Source organism: Salvia splendens, chromosome 21, assembly GCF_004379255.2.
Source record: "Salvia splendens isolate huo1 chromosome 21, SspV2, whole genome shotgun sequence".
NCBI lineage: Eukaryota > Viridiplantae > Streptophyta > Magnoliopsida > Lamiales > Lamiaceae > Salvia > Salvia splendens.
The window spans coordinates 17,905,390-17,927,401 of NC_056052.1; the positions used below are offsets into that span (position 1 = coordinate 17,905,390).

Consider the following 22,012-nt stretch of genomic DNA (forward strand, 5'->3'; position numbering starts at 1 on the left):
GCCATATTCCATTTTTCTAAATCCGCGGTATCAAGGTACTGCAAAGCCTCGTTGTTGACGTCTCGAAGTAAACAACGTCTTTTCTTAAACTTGCGCTTTTTGGTAGCAATACTCATTTTCCAAACCAATCTTTTAACCATGATACCTTTGTGATTCTGCAGAAGATTCTTTCTAACATGTACAAAGCAAAACCCGTGATGACCTTTAGGTTCTTCTTTCCATATGGGAGAATTCATTGCATCTATGATTCCCACATGCCTATCAGATATTACACATATTTCATGCTTTGCTACATGAAGTCTTATGAGTTCCATAAACCAATTCCAACTTTCTTTGGTTTCCTCATCAACAATGGCATATGCAACATGCAAACATTTCTTATTAGCATCAAATCCAACGGCAATAAGAATTTTACCTCGACATCGTCCACGTAGATGAGTTCCATCAACTGTTAAAACTGGTTTGCATAGTTGAAAAGCTTCCACGACTGGTCTAAAAGCCCAAAATACGTACTTGAATATCTTGTTCATACCGTGGCTTAATCTGTCATCATGCAACCATTCGACAATTGTACAGGATTTTGTCTTTGCATTTCATTCAAATAAGACGGCAAAACTTTGAATGACCACTCCCATCCACCATATACAAGCTCAATAGATGTCCTCCGAGCATACCTTGCTTTCTTGTAACTAATTTTCACATGAAATCTATTTTTAATATCCGCCACAATAACTTTTACCTTGTAGGCAGGATCGTTTTCTATCTGATGTCGAACACTCAATGATATCATGGACGATGAAAGATTAGCGTGCACATTATAATTACGATCCCCCATAGAAGTATGAGCAGTGCTAAACACTTTAATTTGTCAGTGTTCATCATGCTTTCTCAATGTTGCTTGACACTCCCACAAACATTTCGGTAATGACTTATCTTCCGGATTTCCTTGTGTCCACTTACAAACTGCATGCCATCTTTTTCCTTTACTTTCAGCAACTGTATATTGTCGGATTTTTTCTAAATGCCAAAAAGTCACAGCTGTCTTCAATTCCTACTTCGTTCTAAATTTAGTATTGAAACCGACATTGTTAGGATATTTTTCACTCCAATAATGCACACTGGGATTAGCAGCCTCAAAGTTCTTTGGATCAAAACTATCATATGCACGCTGTGGGAACTGTGGAACTACTCTTCCTCCAACTGCTGTTTCTCCAACCACTATTTCTCCAACTGGAATGGATGATCTTGAATCAACCAATTGTTCATCATCAGACGGATCACCATCTAAGTCTATACTAACAATGTTTACATCTTCTGAATCATAAGGTGGTTGTGGATCAAGAAAGTCGGCTTTATCAAGACCTATAATGTCATCAACCACATGACAATTGTCACTGTCCCCTAAATGCACACCTCCAACATCAAAATCTTGTGTTGCAGCGAAACTTGGTTTTTGGGCTCTCGTAGACGTACCAATATCATAACTTATGACATGATAACTATTTTTTTGAGTAATTGCCGAATACTCAACAAATAATTCAATTTGACCTCCTGTAGCCATACTCTCACTGAACATTAGTGGCATGCATACTTCTTCTAGTAGAGTACCTATAAACGTGACTTCGGATACAACGCATATAGTACGTTTCCATATTATTTGAACTTTATTTTCAAATATGTTTATCCTCATCCTTTCACAAATTGTTTCCACAAGCTTATCGTAGGAAACACTTTCATCCAATATAATGAATCCTTTTGAAAAAGGAGGATCATATGAAGTAACTGCTTCAGGAATTATCTTTCCACCCCAATATAAATTGACATACCACGTCATACTATCTGCAATAATGTAGAACCCAAATAAATATGTATTATTTTTTCATTCATCATTATGTAGAGTGAGCCAAAAATTGGTGAAAAATTAGATATTAATTTTATCAAATATAGACTATCATAACAATCCATCAAATATTGGTCAAAAATTAGATATACTACAATATATAATATCATAACAATCCATCAAATATTTCTATTAATTACACTACAATATATACTATCATAACAATCCATCAAATATTGGTCAAAATGTAGATATACTAACCGAATAGGATGACTAATGTTTGGAAGAATGAGCCAAAATCGAAATCTTCACGCTCAAATCGCCGATTGCGTCGACCCGAGCAAGGTTTTCCTTAATGTTTTTCGCATTTGGGAAGGGTTTTCGCATTTGGGGAGAGAAAGTGATTGGGGTTCGCGATTTTGGGAGAGATCTAACTGATATCTGGTTCAACGGTAACACGCCGACCAGGTTGGCGTTTTTATCTTAAAAATGGCAACGTAGATGTCGTTTTTTAATTAAACACGCCAACTAAGTGGGCGTGATATATGTGTTAAACACGCCGACGTAGATGGCATTTTTTAATTAAACACGCCAACCAAGTGAGCGTGTTACGATAAATACTGTATTTGCATAAGATAAAACAAAATGGTAAAATGCCAACACGGTTGCCGTTTTTACTTAACAACACGCCAATGTGGGTGACGTTTTTCCCATAGATGGAAGAAATAATAAAATGGGTACATTTTCGTTATTATAGTAGTAGAGTGCCCCACGGATCCGATTTTCTCTCTTCTTCTGCCTCGCCTTTGCCTTTTCCCTCTCGTGGAAGCTCACCCTAGCGGCCATACCGTTCATTATAATGTTCATAGTCCCAGCACTTGGGTTCAGGAAGATGATGATGGATGTGGCAATCCAGGGAATAAGGTCGTACGCAGTGGCTGGGGGCATAGCAGAGCAAGCAATTTCATCCATTAGGAAGTCTACTCATACGTAGCAGAGAACCAAACCCTCGACAACTTCAGCAGCGTCCTACAAAAGACAATGGAGCTCGGGGTGAAGCATGGGTTCGCGAGAGGGCTGATGATGGGGAGCATGAGAGTCATATACATCAACTGGGGGTTTCAAGCTTGGATCGGCTCCATCCTCGTCAGGAAGAAATGAGAAAAGGGCGGAGATGTCTTCGTAGTTGGATTCAATGTCCTAATGGGAGGATTGTTAGTTCCCACACTCACCTCTTTATTTCCATTACACACAGATAAAACAAACTTGATAATCATCTGTCTTTGCAGAAACATTCTGACTGCTCTACCAAACCTGACCGCCATAACAGAGGCGAGATCTGCATGTTGGAGAAGATCTCGGAGGATCACGAGGAATATGCTCTCAATCCCGAAAGATCACGGAGATAGGCAAGATTATACCCTGCCAAACATAGAAGATGTCAATCAGTGTAAATTAATAGTTTTCCTTGTATAGCTTATCCTAGCACTATATAATAGTACCTAATGTATGATATTTGACGAATGAAAAAGATTATCCTTTCTCTACCGATCTCGACCTATTTCATCATGGCATCAGAGCAGGCTATATGTCGGCTCAGAGATATCTCATCAAAGCCGAAGAAATACCAATCCCGACCCTTTCCAGCCAAAAACCCAGAATAACCAATCCTACAGAAAAATGTCAGATACAGAGGAACCCAAAATCGATCCAGAACCATCAAAATTGAAGAATAGCAAGAATGTCACTGTGGCATTCGAACTCAACGGAAAAAACTACCCGTTGTGGTTGAGACTTATGAAAGTCAAGATAGGCGGCCGAGGCGCCTACTCACACATCCGGAAAGAGCCCCCAGAACCAGGGAGCAGAGGGTATGATGACTGGGAAGAGGAAGATTTGGTGTTATTCTCGTGGATCATCGACAACATTGAGGATGAAATTATCGCCGATTTCGCTCACCATCAAACATCCAAGGCACTGTGGTATAGCCTTGCTGTGACGTTCGAGAACAAAGCGGACAAATATCTCATCTACGACCTGGAGGAGAAAATAATCACAAACAAACAGGAAAACATGGACTTGGAGACGTATTACCGGAGGATCCACGGGCTATGGATCAATGTTGATCGCTGCCAGAAGCAGCCAATCACATGTTGCGACAAGGGAGTAGACCAATATAGAACTCATTCGAATGAGAAACGACTATTCATGTTCCTGGCCGGGCTGAACCCGGAGTATGACTCGATCAAGAGGGAGGCGGCATCGGGAGTGGGTGGGTGAAGACTGAGGCGGCTCGACGTCACATCATGGGTGGGTGAAGACGGAGGCGGCTCGACGTCACATCATGCCACCGGCATCGTCGTTTCCCACCCCTGAAACCGTCGGTGTGAATACCGGGAATACATCATCTAGGGATGGCATCGGGAGTGGATTGGCTGCACAGAGCCAACGTCCAACATATCGGAGTGGAGGACCGCCGCGCCCCGCCGTAGCTACCTGCCAACCGGGAAACCGACCGGATAAATCAGGCTTTGGTGCATTCGCTGCCAGAAACCCAAACACACGTACGAGACGTGTTTCAAATGGCTAGGGTACCCCGAATGGTGGGAGGAGAGGCAGCGACTAAGGGAGGCGAAAATAGCCGCCGGAATCTCCAAAGAAGAGCAACCCCGAAATCAGAACGGAGGTCGTGGGGGAACAGCCGGCCATGGACCGGCGGTGAATCCAGAGGCCTCAACCGGCGGCGGCAACATCAGGGGAGCCGGCAACTTCGCCGAATGAGAGGGGACGGCGCCGACGGGAAAAGGAGGTATTGGGTTTGGTTAACCAAACCCTAGTAATTTCCGTAAATCAGATAATCCTCCCCAAACTCTCGGAAATTAGAAATTCTACCCCGTTTTTCAAATGGCAGATTGCTTGAAATTATGTTTTGACCCCTATCTTGCTGAAAATTCAGACATTAGCCACAATATATGTGAATATGTGACAAATAACCCTTTTGCTCCCTTAGAAAAAATTTCCACTGCATTCCATGTAAATAAAGGAACGAATATGACGAAGGGGTGGATTTTTTACTGTGGGGCCACCGACATTATGACCCCAAACAGAAATGATTTTATTAGCATGAGTAAGATCACTAAGACCTATATTAAGACCGCCAGTGGGGAATTGATTACAGCTGAAGGGTCGGGCACTATAGAAATTTCTCCCATACTATGTCTCCAAAACTGCTTATATGTTTCGACCTTATCTCAGTGTTTGATGTCAATTAGTCATGTGACGAAGGAATTGAATTGTACTCTTCTTATCCATCCTACTTTCTGCATTTACAGGATATTCGGACGAAAAGGATACTTGGACGTGGCTACGGGGATGAGATAGCTCAACATGGTAGTGCGATGCTGGCTCACGGATCCATGAGACAAGAAATTTGGTTGTGGCACCGAAGACTAGGACATCCTTCCCCTGGTTACTTTAAACTACTTTTTCCAAACCTTTCTATTCCTGCTGATTTCTTTTGTGAGACTTGTGTTTTGGCAAAAAGTCACCGACAATAGTTTAAACTCTCGAACACTCGTATGCAATCTATGTTTAATTGGTTCACTCTGATGTGTGGGGTCCCGCACCTTTTGCCGGGGGAATGGTTTTTGATACTTTGTTATATTTGTTGATGATTGCACACGAATGACTTGGATCTATTTTATGAAGCATAAGTCTGAGGTTATGGATAAGTTTGTTTTGTTTTTTAAAATGGTTCAAACCCAATTTCATACCTCAATCAAAACTCTTCGATCTGACAACGGGAGGGAATTCATAAATAGCCCCATGACTCATTTTTTCCAAACCAGGGAATGGTTCATCAAACTTCTTGTGCTTATACACCAGAACAAAATGGGGTAGCCGAACGAAAAAATAGGACAATCCTAGAAATTGCCCGAGCCCTAATGATTGAATCTAAAGTCCCACAACATTTCTGGGCCGAAGCCATAGCCACCTCGGTCTACCTTATGAATCGCTTACCCACAAAAATCCTAAACAAAAAAACCCCTCTTGATATCCTATCCTCTTTATCCAAAATTCCTCAACACCTGAACCTTCAACCCAAAGTTTTTGGATGCACTGTCTACATTTATATCGCCAAACACGAAAGAACCAAGTTATCCCCCTGTGCTACCAAATGTGTCTTTGTGGGATACGGGATAAACCAAAAGGGCTACCGCTGCTTTGATCCTCATACCTGAAAAATTGCCACCACCATGAACCATAACTTCCTAGAAACAGAGTTCTTTTATCACACCCACCTTAGTAGTCAGGGGGAGAGTGATCCCGGTAATTCCGTAGACTATCTAAGTTAGGTTGTGCCACTTCCAAACTCTTCGATTGAGGATCCACCAGAACCAGTGGTCACTACCACCAAGCATGTCTCGCCCTCGGCAAGTGAGTCATCTCATCCGCCCTTTGATCTTCCTTCACCGATATCCGAGGTAATTACTGAACTGAATCTCCATACGGTTTCTACTGATCCGATAAGTGCAGAACCATCAGAGGAAGACAATACAGTTGAGTGACACTGGGAGGTATGTTCTTCCCCCCAGAAGCACAAGAGGAGTTCCACCAAAGAGATATTCACCCGAGAAGATTGGGAAGAAAAGTCGATACGGAGTGGCGAATTTCGTGCAAGGAAATCTAGCAAAAATGGTAAGAGCGTTTGAAGTTGCCCTGTACAAAGAATAAGAGTTTCCGCAGTCGGCCGAGGAAGCAATGAAGCATAAGCATTGGAGGGAGACTATGCTTACTGAAATGAAGGCGCTAATGAGAAACAATACTTGGATCAAAGACAAGCTACCAGAAGGAGGAAGAACTGTTAGGTGTCGATGGGTGTTCACAATCAAAAGGAGGCCAGATGGCACAATAGAGAGGTATAAAACCAGACTTGTGGCAAAGGGATACACCCAGATGTATGACATTGACTACGCTGAGACGTTTTCACCCGTGGCAAAAATTAACACTGTAAGGGTACTTTTCTCGATTGCTGCTAACAAGGATTGGCCACTTCATCAGTTTGATGTGACGAATGCCTTCCTGCATGGAGAGCTGCCAAAACCAGTGTTTATGGACCCCCCCATCGGGGTTCAATGATGAGTTTCAAGGAGGAGAAGTATGTAAGCTGCAGAAGAAGTTATATGGGCTAAAACAGTCCCCGAGAGCGTGGTTTAGAAGGTTCACAGGTGATGAAAAAGTATAGATATAAGCAGAGTAACTCTGACCACACACTGTTTATCAAGAAGAGGGGAAATAAAATTACATTCTTAATCATATACGTGGATGACATGATTCTCACCGGGGATGACACAGACGAGATGGCCGAACTAAGGAAAAATCTGTTTAGCGAATTCGAGATGAAAGATTTGGGACCGTTAAAGTATTTTTTGGGAATAGAAGTTCTGAGGTCGAGGAAGGGAATTTTTATTAATCAAAAGAAATATGTGTTGGATTTCCTAGCCGAAGTTGGGATGATAGATTGCAGACCAGCCGACACTCCAATGATCCAAAATCATGGACTGCAGATGAAGGAATGAGCAAAGCAGACCGACAAAGGGAAGTACCAATGATTGGTCGGGAGCTTGATTTATCTATCGCATACAAGACCAGACATTGCTTATGCTGTGGGGGTGGTAAATCAGTTTATGCACGCAGCCCAAGAAGAGCACTGGGAGGCAGTCCTACGGATTGTTCGTTACTTGAAGGGGACTGTCGAACACGGGCTTCTATTTGAGAAGCATAGACACCTACAGATACATGGATTTACTGATGATGATTGGGCCGGAAACCCAAATGATAGGAAGTCCACCGCGGGATATTTTACCTTTGTAGGAGGAAACCTTGTGACATGGAGAAGCAAAAAACAAAAGGTAGTGGCACTGTCTAGTGCAGAAGCCGAGTTTCGTGGTATTAAGAGTGGACTGACTGAACTACTGTGGCTACGGAAGCTCATGAGGGAGTTAGAGATGTTTTCGTCTCAAACATGCAAGTTGTTCTCCGATAATAAGGCGGCCATAAGTATTTCGGAGAACTCGGTTCAACATGATCGTACTAAACATGTGGAAGTTGATAGGCACTTCATAAAGGACAATATTGAAACTAAATAGTCGAGATGCCTTATGTCAAATCCGAGGACCAGTTCGCGGACATATTGACTAAGGCAGTGAACTCGAAATCATTTCGAGAAGTATTTGTGCAAGTTGAGTATCGGAAATCTCGTTACTTAACTTGAGGGGGAGTGTTAGAGAAGATCTCGGAGGATCACGAGGAATATGCTCTCAATCCCGGAAGATCACGGAGATAGGCAAGATTATACCCTGCCAAACATAGGAGATGTCAATCAATGTAAATTAATAGTTTTCCTTGTATAGCTTATCCTAGCACTATATAATAGTACCTAATGTATGATATTTGATGAATGAAAAAGATTATCCATTCTCTACCGATCTCGACCTATTTCATCACTGCAGCTACGCGTATCACAGAGATGATAGACCACGAGCCAGCCATAGACACGGAGGACAAGAAGGGGAAGGCTCGGTCGTACGTGAGAGGCGAGATTCAATTCAAAGGGGTGTATTTCAACTACCCTTCGAGGCCCCATCCTGCAAGGGCTAGACCTCACGGTTCCAACGGGTAGAACCGTGGGCCTAGTTGGGGGGAGCGGGTCGGGGAAGTCCACCATCATCTTACTTCTTCAACGATTCTATGATCCAATGGAAGGCGAGATTCTTCTGGATGGATACAAAATAAACAAGCTCCATCTCAAGTGGCTCAGATCACAAATGGGGCTGGTGAACCAAGAGCCAGTCCTGTTTGCAACATCGATCAAAGAGAACATTCTGTTTGGCGAGGAAGGTGCATTGATGGAGGATGTGGAGAAGGCCGCTGTGGCTGCAAACGCACATGATTTTATCGTTAAGCTTCTGGATGCATACGAAACACAAGTAATTAAGAAGAATGCTTCCTGAGCTATATAGATTTTTATGTTACACTTAACCACTAAATGTGTGGGAATTATGAATGTGTAGGTTGGGCAGTTTGGAGTCCAGTTATCAGGTGGGCAGAAGCAGCGGATAGCGATAGAACGAGCGCTGATAAGGAATCCAAAGATATTGCTGCTCGACGAAGCCACTAGCGCCCTTGATACAGAGTCGGAGCGATTAGTCCAGATGGCCATAAAGCAGGCATCAAAGGGAAGAACAGCCATCGTCGTAGCCCACCGTATCTCCACCATCAGGATGGCTACCCTCATCACTGTGCTCAACTCAGGAAGAGTCGTTGAATTCGGCTCACACGATGAGCTCATGCAGATCAACGGTGGCCACTACGCTAACATGGTGGAGCTCCAGCTATCAGCATTAGCATCAGGAGACAATGGAGGATTCTACACTCCCAGAGGGAAAAATCATCTGAGAGCAATGATTCCTTCTAGCCCAATAAGCGTGGTGTCGAGCCCACGAACTCCGTCCATGAAACCGATCAGTCCATTCTCCATGAGCGCGCCTTACTCAATCCAATACGAGGCTGCCTATGACAGCGATGACGATTATGCACAAAACTCAACCTACACTGCTCCTTCACAGCTGCGTCTGCTGAAGCTGAACGAGCCAGAGTGAGGGAGAGCCCTGCTCGTGTGCCTAGGCGCGATAGGCTCGGGAGCTATCCAACCCATCAACGCATACTGCGTGGGAGGACTCATATCAGTCTATTTCAGACCGGAAAAATCCAACTTCACACCTCACGCCAGAATCTATTCCTACATATTCCTAGGCCTAGGCTTCTTCAACTTCTTCACAAACCTCATCCAGCACTACAACTTCGCAATAATGGGAGAGAGACTCACCAAGAGGGTCCGAGAGATGCTGCTGACGCTCGAGATCAGATGGTTCGATCAGGACGAGAACACGAGCGCGGCCATATCAATGCGCCTCTCAATAGAGGTGAACTTGGTCAAGTCCCTGGTGGGAGACCGTATGTCCCTGCAGTCTCTGACCGTGTTCGGGGCCACATTCGCCTACATCCTCGGCCTCGTCCTCACATGGAGGCTCGCCCTCGTCATGATGGTAGCTCAGCCGCTCCTTATCGGGAGCTTCTACGCGAGGAGCGTCCTCACCAAGACCATGTCACAAAAAACACAAACAGCACAGAAGGAAGAAAGCCAGCTCGCAAGCGAGGCAGTTATAAATCACAGAACCATAACTGCCTTCTCCTCCCAGAAACGGAACGTCTGCCTCTTCAGAGCCACACTAGATGGTTTGCCGGAGTTGGCCTTTGCACCTCCCAGTTTCTCTGGCAGCAACTTCAACCGCTTTAGCCTACTGGTACGGCGGGAAGCTGCTGTCACAACATGAAATAACTCCGGAGAAGTTGTTTCAAGCATTCTTAGCCCTCCTCTTCACTGCATACACAATCGCAGAAGCGGGGAGCATGACCAACGACATCTCCAGAGGCAGCAGCGCAGTCGGATCAATGTTTGCGATCCTGGACAGGCAGAGCCAGATAGAGCCGGACAACACGTATAACAAGGATGATGTGAGAAAGGGTATAAGGGGGCGGGTGGAGCTGAAAAAGGTGGTGTTCGCCTACCCTTCGCGGCCGGAGCAGTTGATTTTGAAGGGGCTGAGCCTGAAGATCAGCACAGGGACTACAGTTGCATTGGCGGGGCAGAGTGGTTTGGGGAAATCAACCATAATATCTCTTATAGAGAGATTCTATGATCCCATGAATGGATCAGTGCGGATAGATGATAAGGATATAAGGGACTACAATGTGAGGGCATTGAGATCGCACATTGCGTTAGTGAGCCAGGAGCCAACTCTGTTTGCAGGAACCATATACGAGAACATTGCATATGGGGAGACGAGTGCAAGGGAATCGGAGATCAGAAAGGCTGCAATGATGGCTAATGCACATGAGTTTATAAGGTATTTCTCTCAAGTTCAACCTAATTAGCATCATGTAAATAATGTGTGTTTTTGAAAACAGTGGAATGAAAGATGGATATGAAACATACTGTGGAGAGAGAGGGGCGCAACTGTCGGGAGGGCAAAAGCAGAGGATAGCACTAGCACGAGCGATCCTCAAGGACCCGGCCATCCTGCTGTTAGACGAGGCGACAAGCGCTCTGGATAGCGTGTCGGAGAGCTTGGTGCAGGAGGCGCTGGAGAAGATGATGGTTGGCCGGACGTGCATAGTGGTGGCTCATCGCCTCTCGACCATACACAAGGCCAACTCCATTGCTGTCATCAAGGATGGGAAGCTCGTCGAGCAAGGATCCCATTCTGATCTAATGGCTATGGGAAACCGCATCTCCTACTTTTCCTTGCTTAAACCATCCTCCGATTCCAAAAAATTAGGTTGACCTACATGTATCAACCTTTCAGTTGAGCTGGATTACTATGTAAATTGTGTAGAAAAAGGATTAAAGAAACGATAGCTATACTTTAATTCAAATCTCTTCAGATGAAGTCATGTTTATCTTATCAGTTCCATAAACTGCCTACCTTCATCTGCATTCCATATGTTTTCTATTTGACTTCTCTATAAAAACCTATCACACCCTATATATCGACCATACATAGACTACACATGTAAATAGGGTAGTCACTTCATTCATTATTTCCAGTGTCGCAGTTATGCCCTTGTCTCATTTAGTTTGTTGAAGCTTATTTGTGTGCGATGCTGCTACATTCGAGATTAACCGTTTTATCTGACATGCCAAATCGAGAGCATTATCAGGACATATTTCGTCTTGCGGAACAAAGCCTTACTCAACCCAGCTTAAGTATTACGGTTTTGTGTTTTGATTCTGTATTTTCCAGATTTCAGTCTTCATGTTTCCGTGTAATTTCTTTCAATTTTATTTTATATCAGGATTGTACTACACCCGCCAAGTTTCTATTGATTTGTATCCAGATGCCAACAAGCGCACGGGGAAATAGTAGTTGCCATCCGAAGGAGAAGATTGAATTGTGAGTCATTAAATCTAAAAACTTACAAATCAAAAACTACCTTTGCTTGGAGATGTCGACAGACTTGAGCACTGCCACTCCAACTGTTGTAATTATATAATAAAGTGTCTTAAATTCATACGTGAATAAACCAGACGAAGCTGAAACAGGTTGGGAAAACATCATAATCTAGATTCCATGATATCATATCTGGTAATGCATATGAGAGAACATAACTGCAAACGAACAAAACACATATGCAACAATTGCAACTGCAAGAGGAAGCAATAGTAATTTAACGAATCCATTTTCTTTTTTCTTTCTAACTATGGGCAATGTCGTTGCAAGTGATATTACTAGCAAAGAAATGTAGCTAGGCCAAAAGGAGGTGCAAAATATCCAAATGAAGAGTGGAGTTACAGAGGATAACAGCAAAAGAAGCAAGTTACTCATCATCTTTGTATGGGTACTCCTCAGGAACTTGCTTCAGAAGCTTGACTTGCAACTCAAATACATCATCTCCTCTAAGCATGTCGCGCAGCCATGTGACCTCGGTTTTCATTGAGACCTAAACAAAAGAACAGAGATGATAATTGAAACTATGTCGTAGTACTTGAAAGATTCTGGTCATGAGTGTATTAATATGACAAACTGTTGTTACTTCATGTAAACAAAACCCATCAACAAAGTACGATATTAATAACGCAAGAGAAAAGGAAAGGGAACCCAGAGAGCGAAACGAAAATGGGAAAGGAGCATATTTCGTTGATCATCTTGTCCGCTGAACCAACCTCTTCTACTTCCTTTGCCCTAATCAATCTTAGTTGCTTAAATACTTCAGGAAGTGCTACTCTGAGCTTTCATAGAGAATTAATTGCTTATAAGCTCACAACTTGTTGATCTTTTCCCAATAATTCTAAAAAAGTTCAGATTTTTTATTTGAAAATAAGGATAGCCAATATTAGTCATATTTCAAGAGGACGGAGCTCATACAAAAAAAATAAAGTGTCAGATGCTGAAATGACAAAGATGCATGCAAAACAACCTCAGAAGAGAACATTTGGTTTACGATGGATAGCAGAGAATAGAATGCTCACCATCTCAAGAGCCCCTCTGACAACTCCACTTAAAATATTGCAGTAGTGAAGACCTTGACAGGTATCAGGCAGCTCAACAAAGTCTACCAAAGGATTATCTTCCAAAATGAGACTACAGGTTGTTCCTTCTGCATCCCAGTTAGTGACAGATGCAGTGACACCTAGGAACATTTTGAATCCAACCTGTAGATGAATGAAAACATTAAGAACAGAAAAAATCACACAAATACATAAACAACTGGAACTCTATGTAGGGACCACCACATTAGCATTGAGTTCACATGGAGAGCTTCGATAAGCTTTGGTACTTATATCTTAATCTAAAAGTGATTTGACGTTCAATCTGAAGGAGCACATGATGGACGTTACACACGAGAGTACCACTTGTTCTGCCAAAATGTACACCCCAAAGCTTCGCAACAAATTGATTCCACTTACAGTTGCTCCTCAATAAACCTAACTATAATGATATATGCCCCCAATCCAAAACTGCATGGAATTTCAGGAAATGACCAGTCATAACTCAGAGGGTGGGTTAATTTGTGAAGTCTCATATTGGGGGTTTAGCCAGTAGAAGATTGATTCATTGGCCTTTATTGATGCAATCTTGAGTGATCGACATCAAGGTCTACTCTGACTCAGGCCCCCCTTGGATTGATTGGAGACCAAGGAAGAAGGACAAGGGAAAAATGAGGAAGAAATGGGGCCACATGGAGCGGGTAAAACAGACCCTGCGGACCACGGGTTTCGTCCAACCAACCCCGCGGCCAGTATTGTAGCTGAGTTAGAACAATCCTTGTGGATGGCGGGGCTTCGTTCAACTAACCCTGTGGCCAGCGGACTTGGTTGAGTTCGGGCAGAACGATCCCTGCAGAGTGCAGACTTGCATTTTTAGGCGGAAATCCTATCCCCTTTTTCCACTTTATCTTTCTCTCAAGTATAAATACTTTCTTTTCATTTGCAATGTTTAGTAGACTTGTATGAATGATGAAAATTCTCCTTGAGAGTTTCCTCACCTTTTTGGGTTGAAAAGTTTATCTATGAATTCCAAATCGATGGGTTTGGTTGTGTTAGCATAATGGCCAAAGTAAAGGTATAACATTAGTGTGGGTGTGCTAGTCGCGGAGCCGTGTAAGAGGTTGCATTGGTGACAGTTTCCGAGGGTTGCGTCTCTTCGGTAGAGGCAAGGTCCTTTCCCAATGAGGTCTCCTATTCCTAACCCATTCTTCATTCTTTATTTACTCCGCCTATTTTTGTGTTTGGATTCATTCTTTGGGTGAATTCCTCAATTAATTCTTTCTTTTATTGTCCAAGAAAGAACAAATCTGGGCACGTTACGTTTCCCATGGCTCGATTTTTATGTTTTTAAAGTCCAGTCATATCATTTGTGGAAGAGAGACACTGCCTTTGGGGCATTTCATAAAGATGTTGCCTTTATGAAAGAAAATTTGAAGATACCTGACTCCAAAATATGATTTTATACATTTTGGTCCCTACTTGGTGACAACTCTATAGTTTTACATCATTGGATTCATCGCAGATGCTACTTCGTTGCATGAGTTTTATATTTTGCAGTTTAAGTAAATGCATATCATTTGCAGAAGCTAGTACTTAGAGTGAAGATTGTTTGAGAAAGTGCTACACTATGGTTTTTACTTGATATGCTGAACATTTTTCCACATTAAAACACTTAATCCCCTTTGTGCATGTGGCGCTTCTTCTTACTACACTTCAATCTCAGCATCGAAATATTCTCACTAATTGATTGGCACCAATTCCTCATAGGTTCAAACAAGAGAGCATTGCAAGCGCTTAATCCATCAGAGATATCATGTCCCCAAACAGCACAAGTTCCAATTTCGATTCTTAAAATATACTTAAGTAATGTTAATAGAATAATTAAGATAAACCATAGATGTAAGCCCTAACTTCATAGGTAAGACAGATTCCATCAATTCAGTAGCACAAAAACTGTATGGAGAAGAGAATAGATGATAAGACCTTAGCAATCACATCAGCTGTTTCCCTGAAATCGACACACATTGACACGCTTGATTTGGCGAGGAATTCATCAACCAGACGGACCCCAATATTATAACCCCTGAGATGGAACAACTCAAGTACTGAAAAATTCAGCTGTAACACAATATAATTACGAAAAATCATCAATTGCTTAGAGATAATTGGACTAAAAACAGTGAAAAGAAGAGAGTTATAAATCATTTACTACATTTGATCGAGCTGCTTGTTAACCTCCTCCACCTCCTCGAGATCGGTAATCAATTGGCGCACGATAGCACCGTATGTGAGAGTAAAGAGCTCCGCGTTCTACAGAATTCGAGTTCGCAGTCAATCGCCATAAATGGAACAAAACAAAAAATTAAACAAATTGGATAAACTAAAGTATCCAGGAGAAATAGGAAAAGGAAAACAGCAATGACTTTCTATTAACACTTACAACGCGATCTACACTGGCGAAAATCACATCACCGGACTTGGGAGCAGCGGGAGCCATGAGAGAGAGAGATCGGAAGGGATTTGTGAAATGATTTCTCAACGGTCAGATCTTCGAAGAGAATGTGAACAGATTCACCGTTTTCGCATTGCTCTCCTTTGCAAAATGTATTCTCGTTAGAGCATCCACAATAGCGGAGGTACGCACGGACGTCCCATCGGCTAGCGGAAAGTCCGTCGCGGACGTCCGTTGTGTTATGCGATCGCGACGGACGAGAGGGAGGCCGACGAGCTGTTGTCTGCAGATATCGGCGGGACGCCGATCGCTCGCCACCTATTGTACGGCGAGCGATCGGCGTCCGCCGAAATTGAATTTATTTTAATTTTTTATTTTGACTCTATATAGGGCTCGTTGTACTTCATTTCATTCACACCACTTGTATTAACGAGTATCCCCCACTATCATTTCTATAGAAAATAATGGATCGTGATGTTGACTCTCCCATCACTGGCAAATCACAAACTCCATCGTCTTTCCCAGTGGAGGCGGGGGAAACGCCGGTGGAACGGGCGGGGGGATGTCCGGGATGGGTGGATGGGGGAACCCTAGCGGAATGGGCGGGATGCCCGTGATGGGTGGGATGGGCATGGACAGATATCCCGGGTACTACGGGATGTAAACGTGGATGGCCGTGATGCCCAGTATGGGCAGGATGCCCACGATGGGCGGCGGTATGCCCGGGATGATCGAGATGATGGGAGGGATACCCGGTGGGATGGGGGGCATGGTCGGGATAATGGGTGGCATGCCCGGTGTTGTCGGAGGCAATAGATCGGGGGTCCCCCAATCGCCGTTTGGGGACAATGTCTATCGGCCCAGTTTGGATCACTTGACCGGTGGTTCGTAGGACCCTACTCCACCGGATACTCAGTACACCGGCATCGACAGTTTCTCACTGCAGGAGTTTGGTATTTCTCCGATGAGAGAAGAACCTCCTCAGCCCACTGTGAGGGCGCCGCCGGTAGGGTGGCGGGGAAGGGGGGATGATATGGGGTGGAGGAAGAACAGGAGCAAAGGGGTTGCCGGTGAGTCGTCGCAGGCGGGAGAGGAAGGGGACGACTTTGAGGGACGGAGGACAGTTTGGAAGTCAATGACCCCGTTTGGTCGAATAATCAGAACACCGACGGGATGTGGCTCGCATCCTAACGAGCTACGAAGTCTTTAAGGCAGATGGTGCGGAGTATAAAAGGCGGAGGAGCTCCGGAAACAATGGGAGACGATCCGTGCTCAAGTCTCCAGATTCGCCGGCATCTACGAGAACAACACCCGCATGATGACTAGCGGCATGAACTTAGACGATGTGAAGGAGTTGTCGTACCGCCAGTTCCCTGAGGCCGGACGGTTCAGCCAATTCAAGTATTGGGATGCCTATGTACAGCTGATCGACTCCCCCAAGTTCTGTACCGAGGTGGAGGCTAGCTGGCTGAAGCGGACGAGACTCAATATCTCCGGCGATTACAGCAGCAATGCCGATTCCCACGATCTCGCCGACAATGTTGAAGAGTCCCTTCCACCAGTTCCCCACCGTCATCGCCCGGTTGGCAAAAATCGGCAATGCGGATGTCTAGTGGAGCTTTGAGCGGGCAGTCTGAAGTCCAATCTATAGCTCCCAGTGAGGCTCTCACCGGCATCGTTCGTATCCAAGCGACAAAGAACTTGTTCGACGTCATAGAAAATTGGAACTCGGCAAGGGACCCCAAATACAAGAAATATCTGGAGAGCTTCATCGATGAGATGAGGTGCTCTTTGGGGATAAGAGACCTCAACAACGACGAGCCCGCTGCCGTGATACCGCTGGGATGCTGCTGGAAATGTCGATGCCGCCGGGGATGGCCAAGAGTAATCTGACGAGTGAGACGGGGATGGTCGCGTGTTCAAGCTTTGAGTTGGATTTTTTTATTGTACTATGTTTTTTTAATTATGAAATTAAAATTTGCGCTTTCTCCGTATTCGTCTCCAATTTTATTCAGTATTTGGGAATTTATTCGTTTGGCTAGAGCGTTGGCTAGCCTATTGCTCGGTTGTGGGAAGTCCTTGTGGATGCTCGTATATATAAGCTAAACAAACAGAAATCAAAACACTTTGAGCTCGTTTTAGTTCATACGAATACAAGGTGCATAAGAGTACTTGCAACGGTGGCTCGATCGGAGCTCCGTTCAATCCCGCCGTGATGAGACGAATGTGGAACTTTGTTGTGGGTGACCGGTCCAATTGTGTTGCCTGCACAGGCGAGGTGGGGACCGAGAAGGCGGGACATGCGCCCCCGCCATGTGCCCGTGTTATGCGGTGACACCCGTTCGCCGCCTTGAGAGTGAGCGTCGTTTATATCCGTTGATTATTTATTTATTGTTTTTTAAATCAGAACAAATTAAATTCAATAATTTTTTTCCACTGCTCTAGGTATAATCATTTATTACAATTTTTTTTATCAATTATTCATTTTTTTTATAGTCCAAGTCATTCCAAAATCATGTATAAATACTGTATTCATAAAAAAACACATCAAACTCTTCACATATTTTAATCTCTCACACATTTTTCTCTCCAAATTTACATTATCAATTGTGGAAATATGGCTGATAACCACCACCTACCATATGGCTGGAATTTATGGAATGCGCTGTCACCAAATTATCCGGCTCCAGGTACCCAAGGCTGAACGACGCCCAACATCCAAAACTTGCTGAGCCCTTACTATTTAAAAGTAAAATGCGGAAAATAAAAGCCTATTGCAGAAAGTAAAAGACGGAAAACTGTAAAGACTACATTGTGATTATGCTTGGGTTCTATTCTCTCCATGGTTACACAACTATATATAGACTCTAATTCTAGCTAAACATGGAAAATATATTCTAATTATACTAATATCCTTTTTATTTGATTTTCCACAATCTTCATTGACTTCCTTCTTTATTCTTGCCATATCTTCATCTCTTGCCTTCTTGTTCTCCAATTAATTAATTTCCTTATTCCAACACTCCCCCTCAAGTTGAGTGTCGACTTTTTCGGCACTTAACTTGCACGATCTTTAGTTTGATATATAGTTTATACTCGTATTTAAGAGTTCTTCAATTTTCATTGATAGTTTATGCTCGTATCATAGAGCTTCTTCAATTCATCATTGATAATTTATACTCGTATCAAAAAGTTATTGAAAGTTTAGACTCGTTTCAAGGAGCTCTTCATTCATCATTTAAAGTTTAAACTCGTTTCAAGGAGTTCTTCAATTTTTCTTCATTGAAAGTTTAGGCTCTTATCAAGGAGCTCTTCAATTTTTGTTGACAGTTTTAACTCGTGTCAAGGAGCCAATCTAGACAGTTTTAACTCGTGTCCAGGAGCTTGTCTAAACAGTTTTTACTCATATTTAGGAGCTATCTTAGATAGTTTTAGCTCGTATCCAGGAGCCATCTTAGATAGCTTTAACTCATATCTAGGAGCCATCTTAGACAGTTTTGACTCTTGTCGAGGAGCTAATTCAGAGAGTTTTGACTCTTGTCGAGGAGCTATTTCAGACATTTTTGACTCTTGTCGAGGAGCTAATCTAGACAGTTTTTGCTCGTATCTAGGAGCCAATTCAGACCATTCTCGGTCCATTCCAGCTCAAACTATGAGCCCATTCATTTCTTTTATTTCTTGAGCCTAATAACCATTAGGCCCAAATTTATTTCTCCTTTTTGGAGACCCTAACAATGAAGACGTGAAACCATCAGCCTCCTTTATGTTTCTTCATGGGTCTTTTCTCGGTGACATACACTCCAAACATGCCACCTCTGACGAGTAACGCCGAACTATATGGAGTCTCTGCTCTATATGTCATTCTTTTCTGACAATACTTTTAATCGTCCATCCGAAGTCTGCTCATTTCTCGATGGTGAGAATTCTCTAGTCACTCCTTCAATCTAATTTTTAATTCTCAACAGCCGATGCTTCGCGGCCATTGTGCGTCCCCCATCTCTGTGTGGCGACACTATCTTCTCCCATTTAGTTTAAGAAGGCATCATCTTCTCTTATTGGCTTTAGCTTTTCCCGCGGTTGTTCCTTTAACATCATCTTATGGCAATGGGTTCTCAACGTCCTCTCGACGACATCCCATTCCCACCAACTCTTCACAGCGGCTGTGTGGCGGCATTAGTTCTCTCCCCCTCGCCGCGTATACGTTGGCTGCTCTGCCTTCGTCCTCAGCAAGTTTCTCCTTGATTCGGAGATTGAATCGTTTGGCAGTGGTTATATCTCCCCTCAGCCAAACGCTTCATCCATTATAACGTGAGTTCACAACCTCTTACGGCTGCCACCTCTTCGGCGGTAGATTATCCTTTCTCGGTTGCTTCTTCTTCTCCGGACCATTTCTGCCTGAAGCTATATTCTCTTCTCTGGCATAGGCGCTACTCCAATCATCTCGAATAATTATCCGGTTGGGGCTAACCTCTCCCCCTCTGCCGGACAATTCTTCGGCTGCTTTGTCTTCTTACGCTCCACTGTGGGGAATTCAAAGACAACATCTTTTCCAGAAAGCTTCCTGTAAACCCCAGCAAAAGTTTCCAGCTTATTCTCAGTATCATTCCTTGACTTAGGATCCAAGAACACCTTCATGATCTTTGATCCATCAAGTCTGTATCTGATACGTTTTCTAACAATCTCAGCAGGGTACACAACATCTTCAAGCACAGCTTCGTGGACTGAAGTGAGTTTACGGGATCGAGGCCTTTGGACAGCAGAGCCCTTCTTGGGGGGGGGGCGTACTATCCTCCTGGTAGCAACAAAAAATGACATCCTTTCCACTGAATTTCTTCTCAAGCTCTCTAACAAGCTTTGGGTGCACCTTGCGGAAAGCTTTCCTCAGTCTGTAGGGAGCATGGATCACAACAGCCTTCTTACCTCCAGCAACATCAATTTGCACTGCAGAGTTGATATAGAGGTCTTTCAATTCACTCTTAATGTCTTGGTTGGTGTTTTCCAAATCAAACAAAGCATGTGCAACAGACTCCTCAAATTCAGCTTTGGCGCCGCCGGGGGCTGTTCAAAATTCAACCGCGGAGAAATCAACATCGTTGTCTCCGTCCAGCCAAGCGCTACCATCGTTTACGGTGCCGCCGCCAGCCATAGGGGCGGTCGCTGCCGCTGCTTGTGACGCCGTTTCCGTCGTGTCTTGCTATGTCGTCACTTTGTTGGTGAAGAACTTCTCGTTGCTAATCGCAGAAGCCTCCACCTCCTTTGATGTTTTTCTGATAGGGTTTTGGTTTTTTTTTTGGTTATTTTTGCTTTAGAGACAGTGATCGATCTATGTGATCGAACCTGCTCTGATACTATGTTGAAAAGTAAAATGCGGAAAATAAAAGCCTATTGCAGAAAGTAAAAGACGGAAAACTGTAAAGACTACATTGTGATTATGCTTGGGTTCTATTCTCTCCATGGTTACACAACTATATATAGACTCTAATTCTAGCTAAACATGGAAAATATATTCTAATTATACTAATATCCTTTTTATTTGATTTCCCATAATCTTCATTGATTTCCTTCTTTATTCTTGTCATATCTTCATCTCTTGCCTTCTTGTTCTCCAATTAATTAATTTCCTTATTCCAACACTTACAAAGATGTCTACCAACCTTATTTGGCAAACATCAGTATGGGGGAGCTATACAGGTCGACACCATATGGCTCGACGTCGTCGTTGTTTCCAATTCGAGAAGACATTGCCCGGTCTCAGAAACAAGCTTCAAATGACCATGTCAGTCTAGACAAGCTCCAAAACCGACGGTTATGATTCGGAACTGTCGGTTTCAAAATTGAACTGTAACCAGCACTTTTGGCGTTCTGGTTTGTGAATTAATGCTCAGGGTTTTCACTACTGAACGCCCAAAATGCCCTCACTAATTTTGCGTAATTGGGGGGAAATGAATTTAGGAGGGTATAGAAGGAAATTTGACCCTCTTTCTGAATCCAGAAAATTTTCATTTTTTAACTTTATCAGTAAATTTGTTATGAGGAAATTTTAAAAATCAACAAATTGGAAAGAATTAATTTGGGCACATTTCCAGCCTCAACAATGCAGGCCTATATATGTATCTAAGGCTTTACATAATTAAAGAAAAGAACTTGGCACCACAATTTGCCAAGAATTTATGCCATTCTTGGTACATAGTCCTTAGTAGCTTCAATGTATAACAAGCCGGTTGGTATTCTTTAACTCTTATTTCGGTTGTTTCAGCTATTATTGTATTGTAGATGTAACGCTATTCCTATTGTATGTAATTAAAAATATGAACTGAATAAATCTGATTATATTTAAATATAAACTAATAATGAAATACTCTGTATATAATATTAGGAGTGAGGAGTATTTATTAAGTAGAGTTTAAATTATAGTATATGTAATGAATAAATATAAATGTACATAAAATATATATATATATATATATATATATATATATATATATGGTTGCGTTAAAGATAGAACCATTCTTAAGTGTAGAACCTAGAACTCTACATATTTTATTCATTGGATGAGGAAAAAATGACGGTCAAGATTAAAAATCATACATATTAGACTATGTTTTCACGA

The 22,012-nt window shown here is 43.0% G+C and overlaps 1 protein-coding gene and 2 pseudogenes across 1 annotated transcript; 1 reads left to right on the forward strand and 2 right to left on the reverse strand.

Annotated features, from left to right (window-relative positions):
- Window positions 1-1,745: 1,745 nt before the first annotated feature.
- Window positions 1,746-11,246, forward strand: LOC121784312 (annotated as a pseudogene).
- Window positions 11,247-12,093: 847 nt separating this feature from the next.
- LOC121783198 (trafficking protein particle complex subunit 3-like) lies at window positions 12,094-15,551 on the reverse strand. Its single transcript, XM_042181191.1, has 5 exons — window positions 15,391-15,551; window positions 15,163-15,260; window positions 14,934-15,033; window positions 12,933-13,115; window positions 12,094-12,403 (listed from the first exon to the last, which is right to left on the reverse strand). Exons 1-5 carry the CDS (start codon window positions 15,445-15,447, stop codon window positions 12,281-12,283), a joined length of 561 nt encoding a protein of 186 aa, XP_042037125.1. The 5' UTR covers window positions 15,448-15,551; the 3' UTR covers window positions 12,094-12,280.
- Window positions 15,552-19,498: 3,947 nt separating this feature from the next.
- On the reverse strand, window positions 19,499-20,548 carry LOC121784313 (annotated as a pseudogene).
- Window positions 20,549-22,012: the final 1,464 nt, after the last annotated feature.

Coding starts and splice junctions, on each gene's coding strand:
- LOC121783198 (XM_042181191.1), bottom strand. CDS start 15,447: ATGGCTCCCGCTGCTCCCAAGTCCGGTGATGTGATTTTCGCCAGTGTA. Junction 15,261..15,390: donor TCGCCAGTGTAGATCGCGTT/GTAAGTGTTAAT, acceptor CGAATTCTGTAG/AACGCGGAGCTCTTTACTCT. Junction 15,034..15,162: donor AACAAGCAGCTCGATCAAAT/GTAGTAAATGAT, acceptor GTTCCATCTCAG/GGGTTATAATATTGGGGTCC.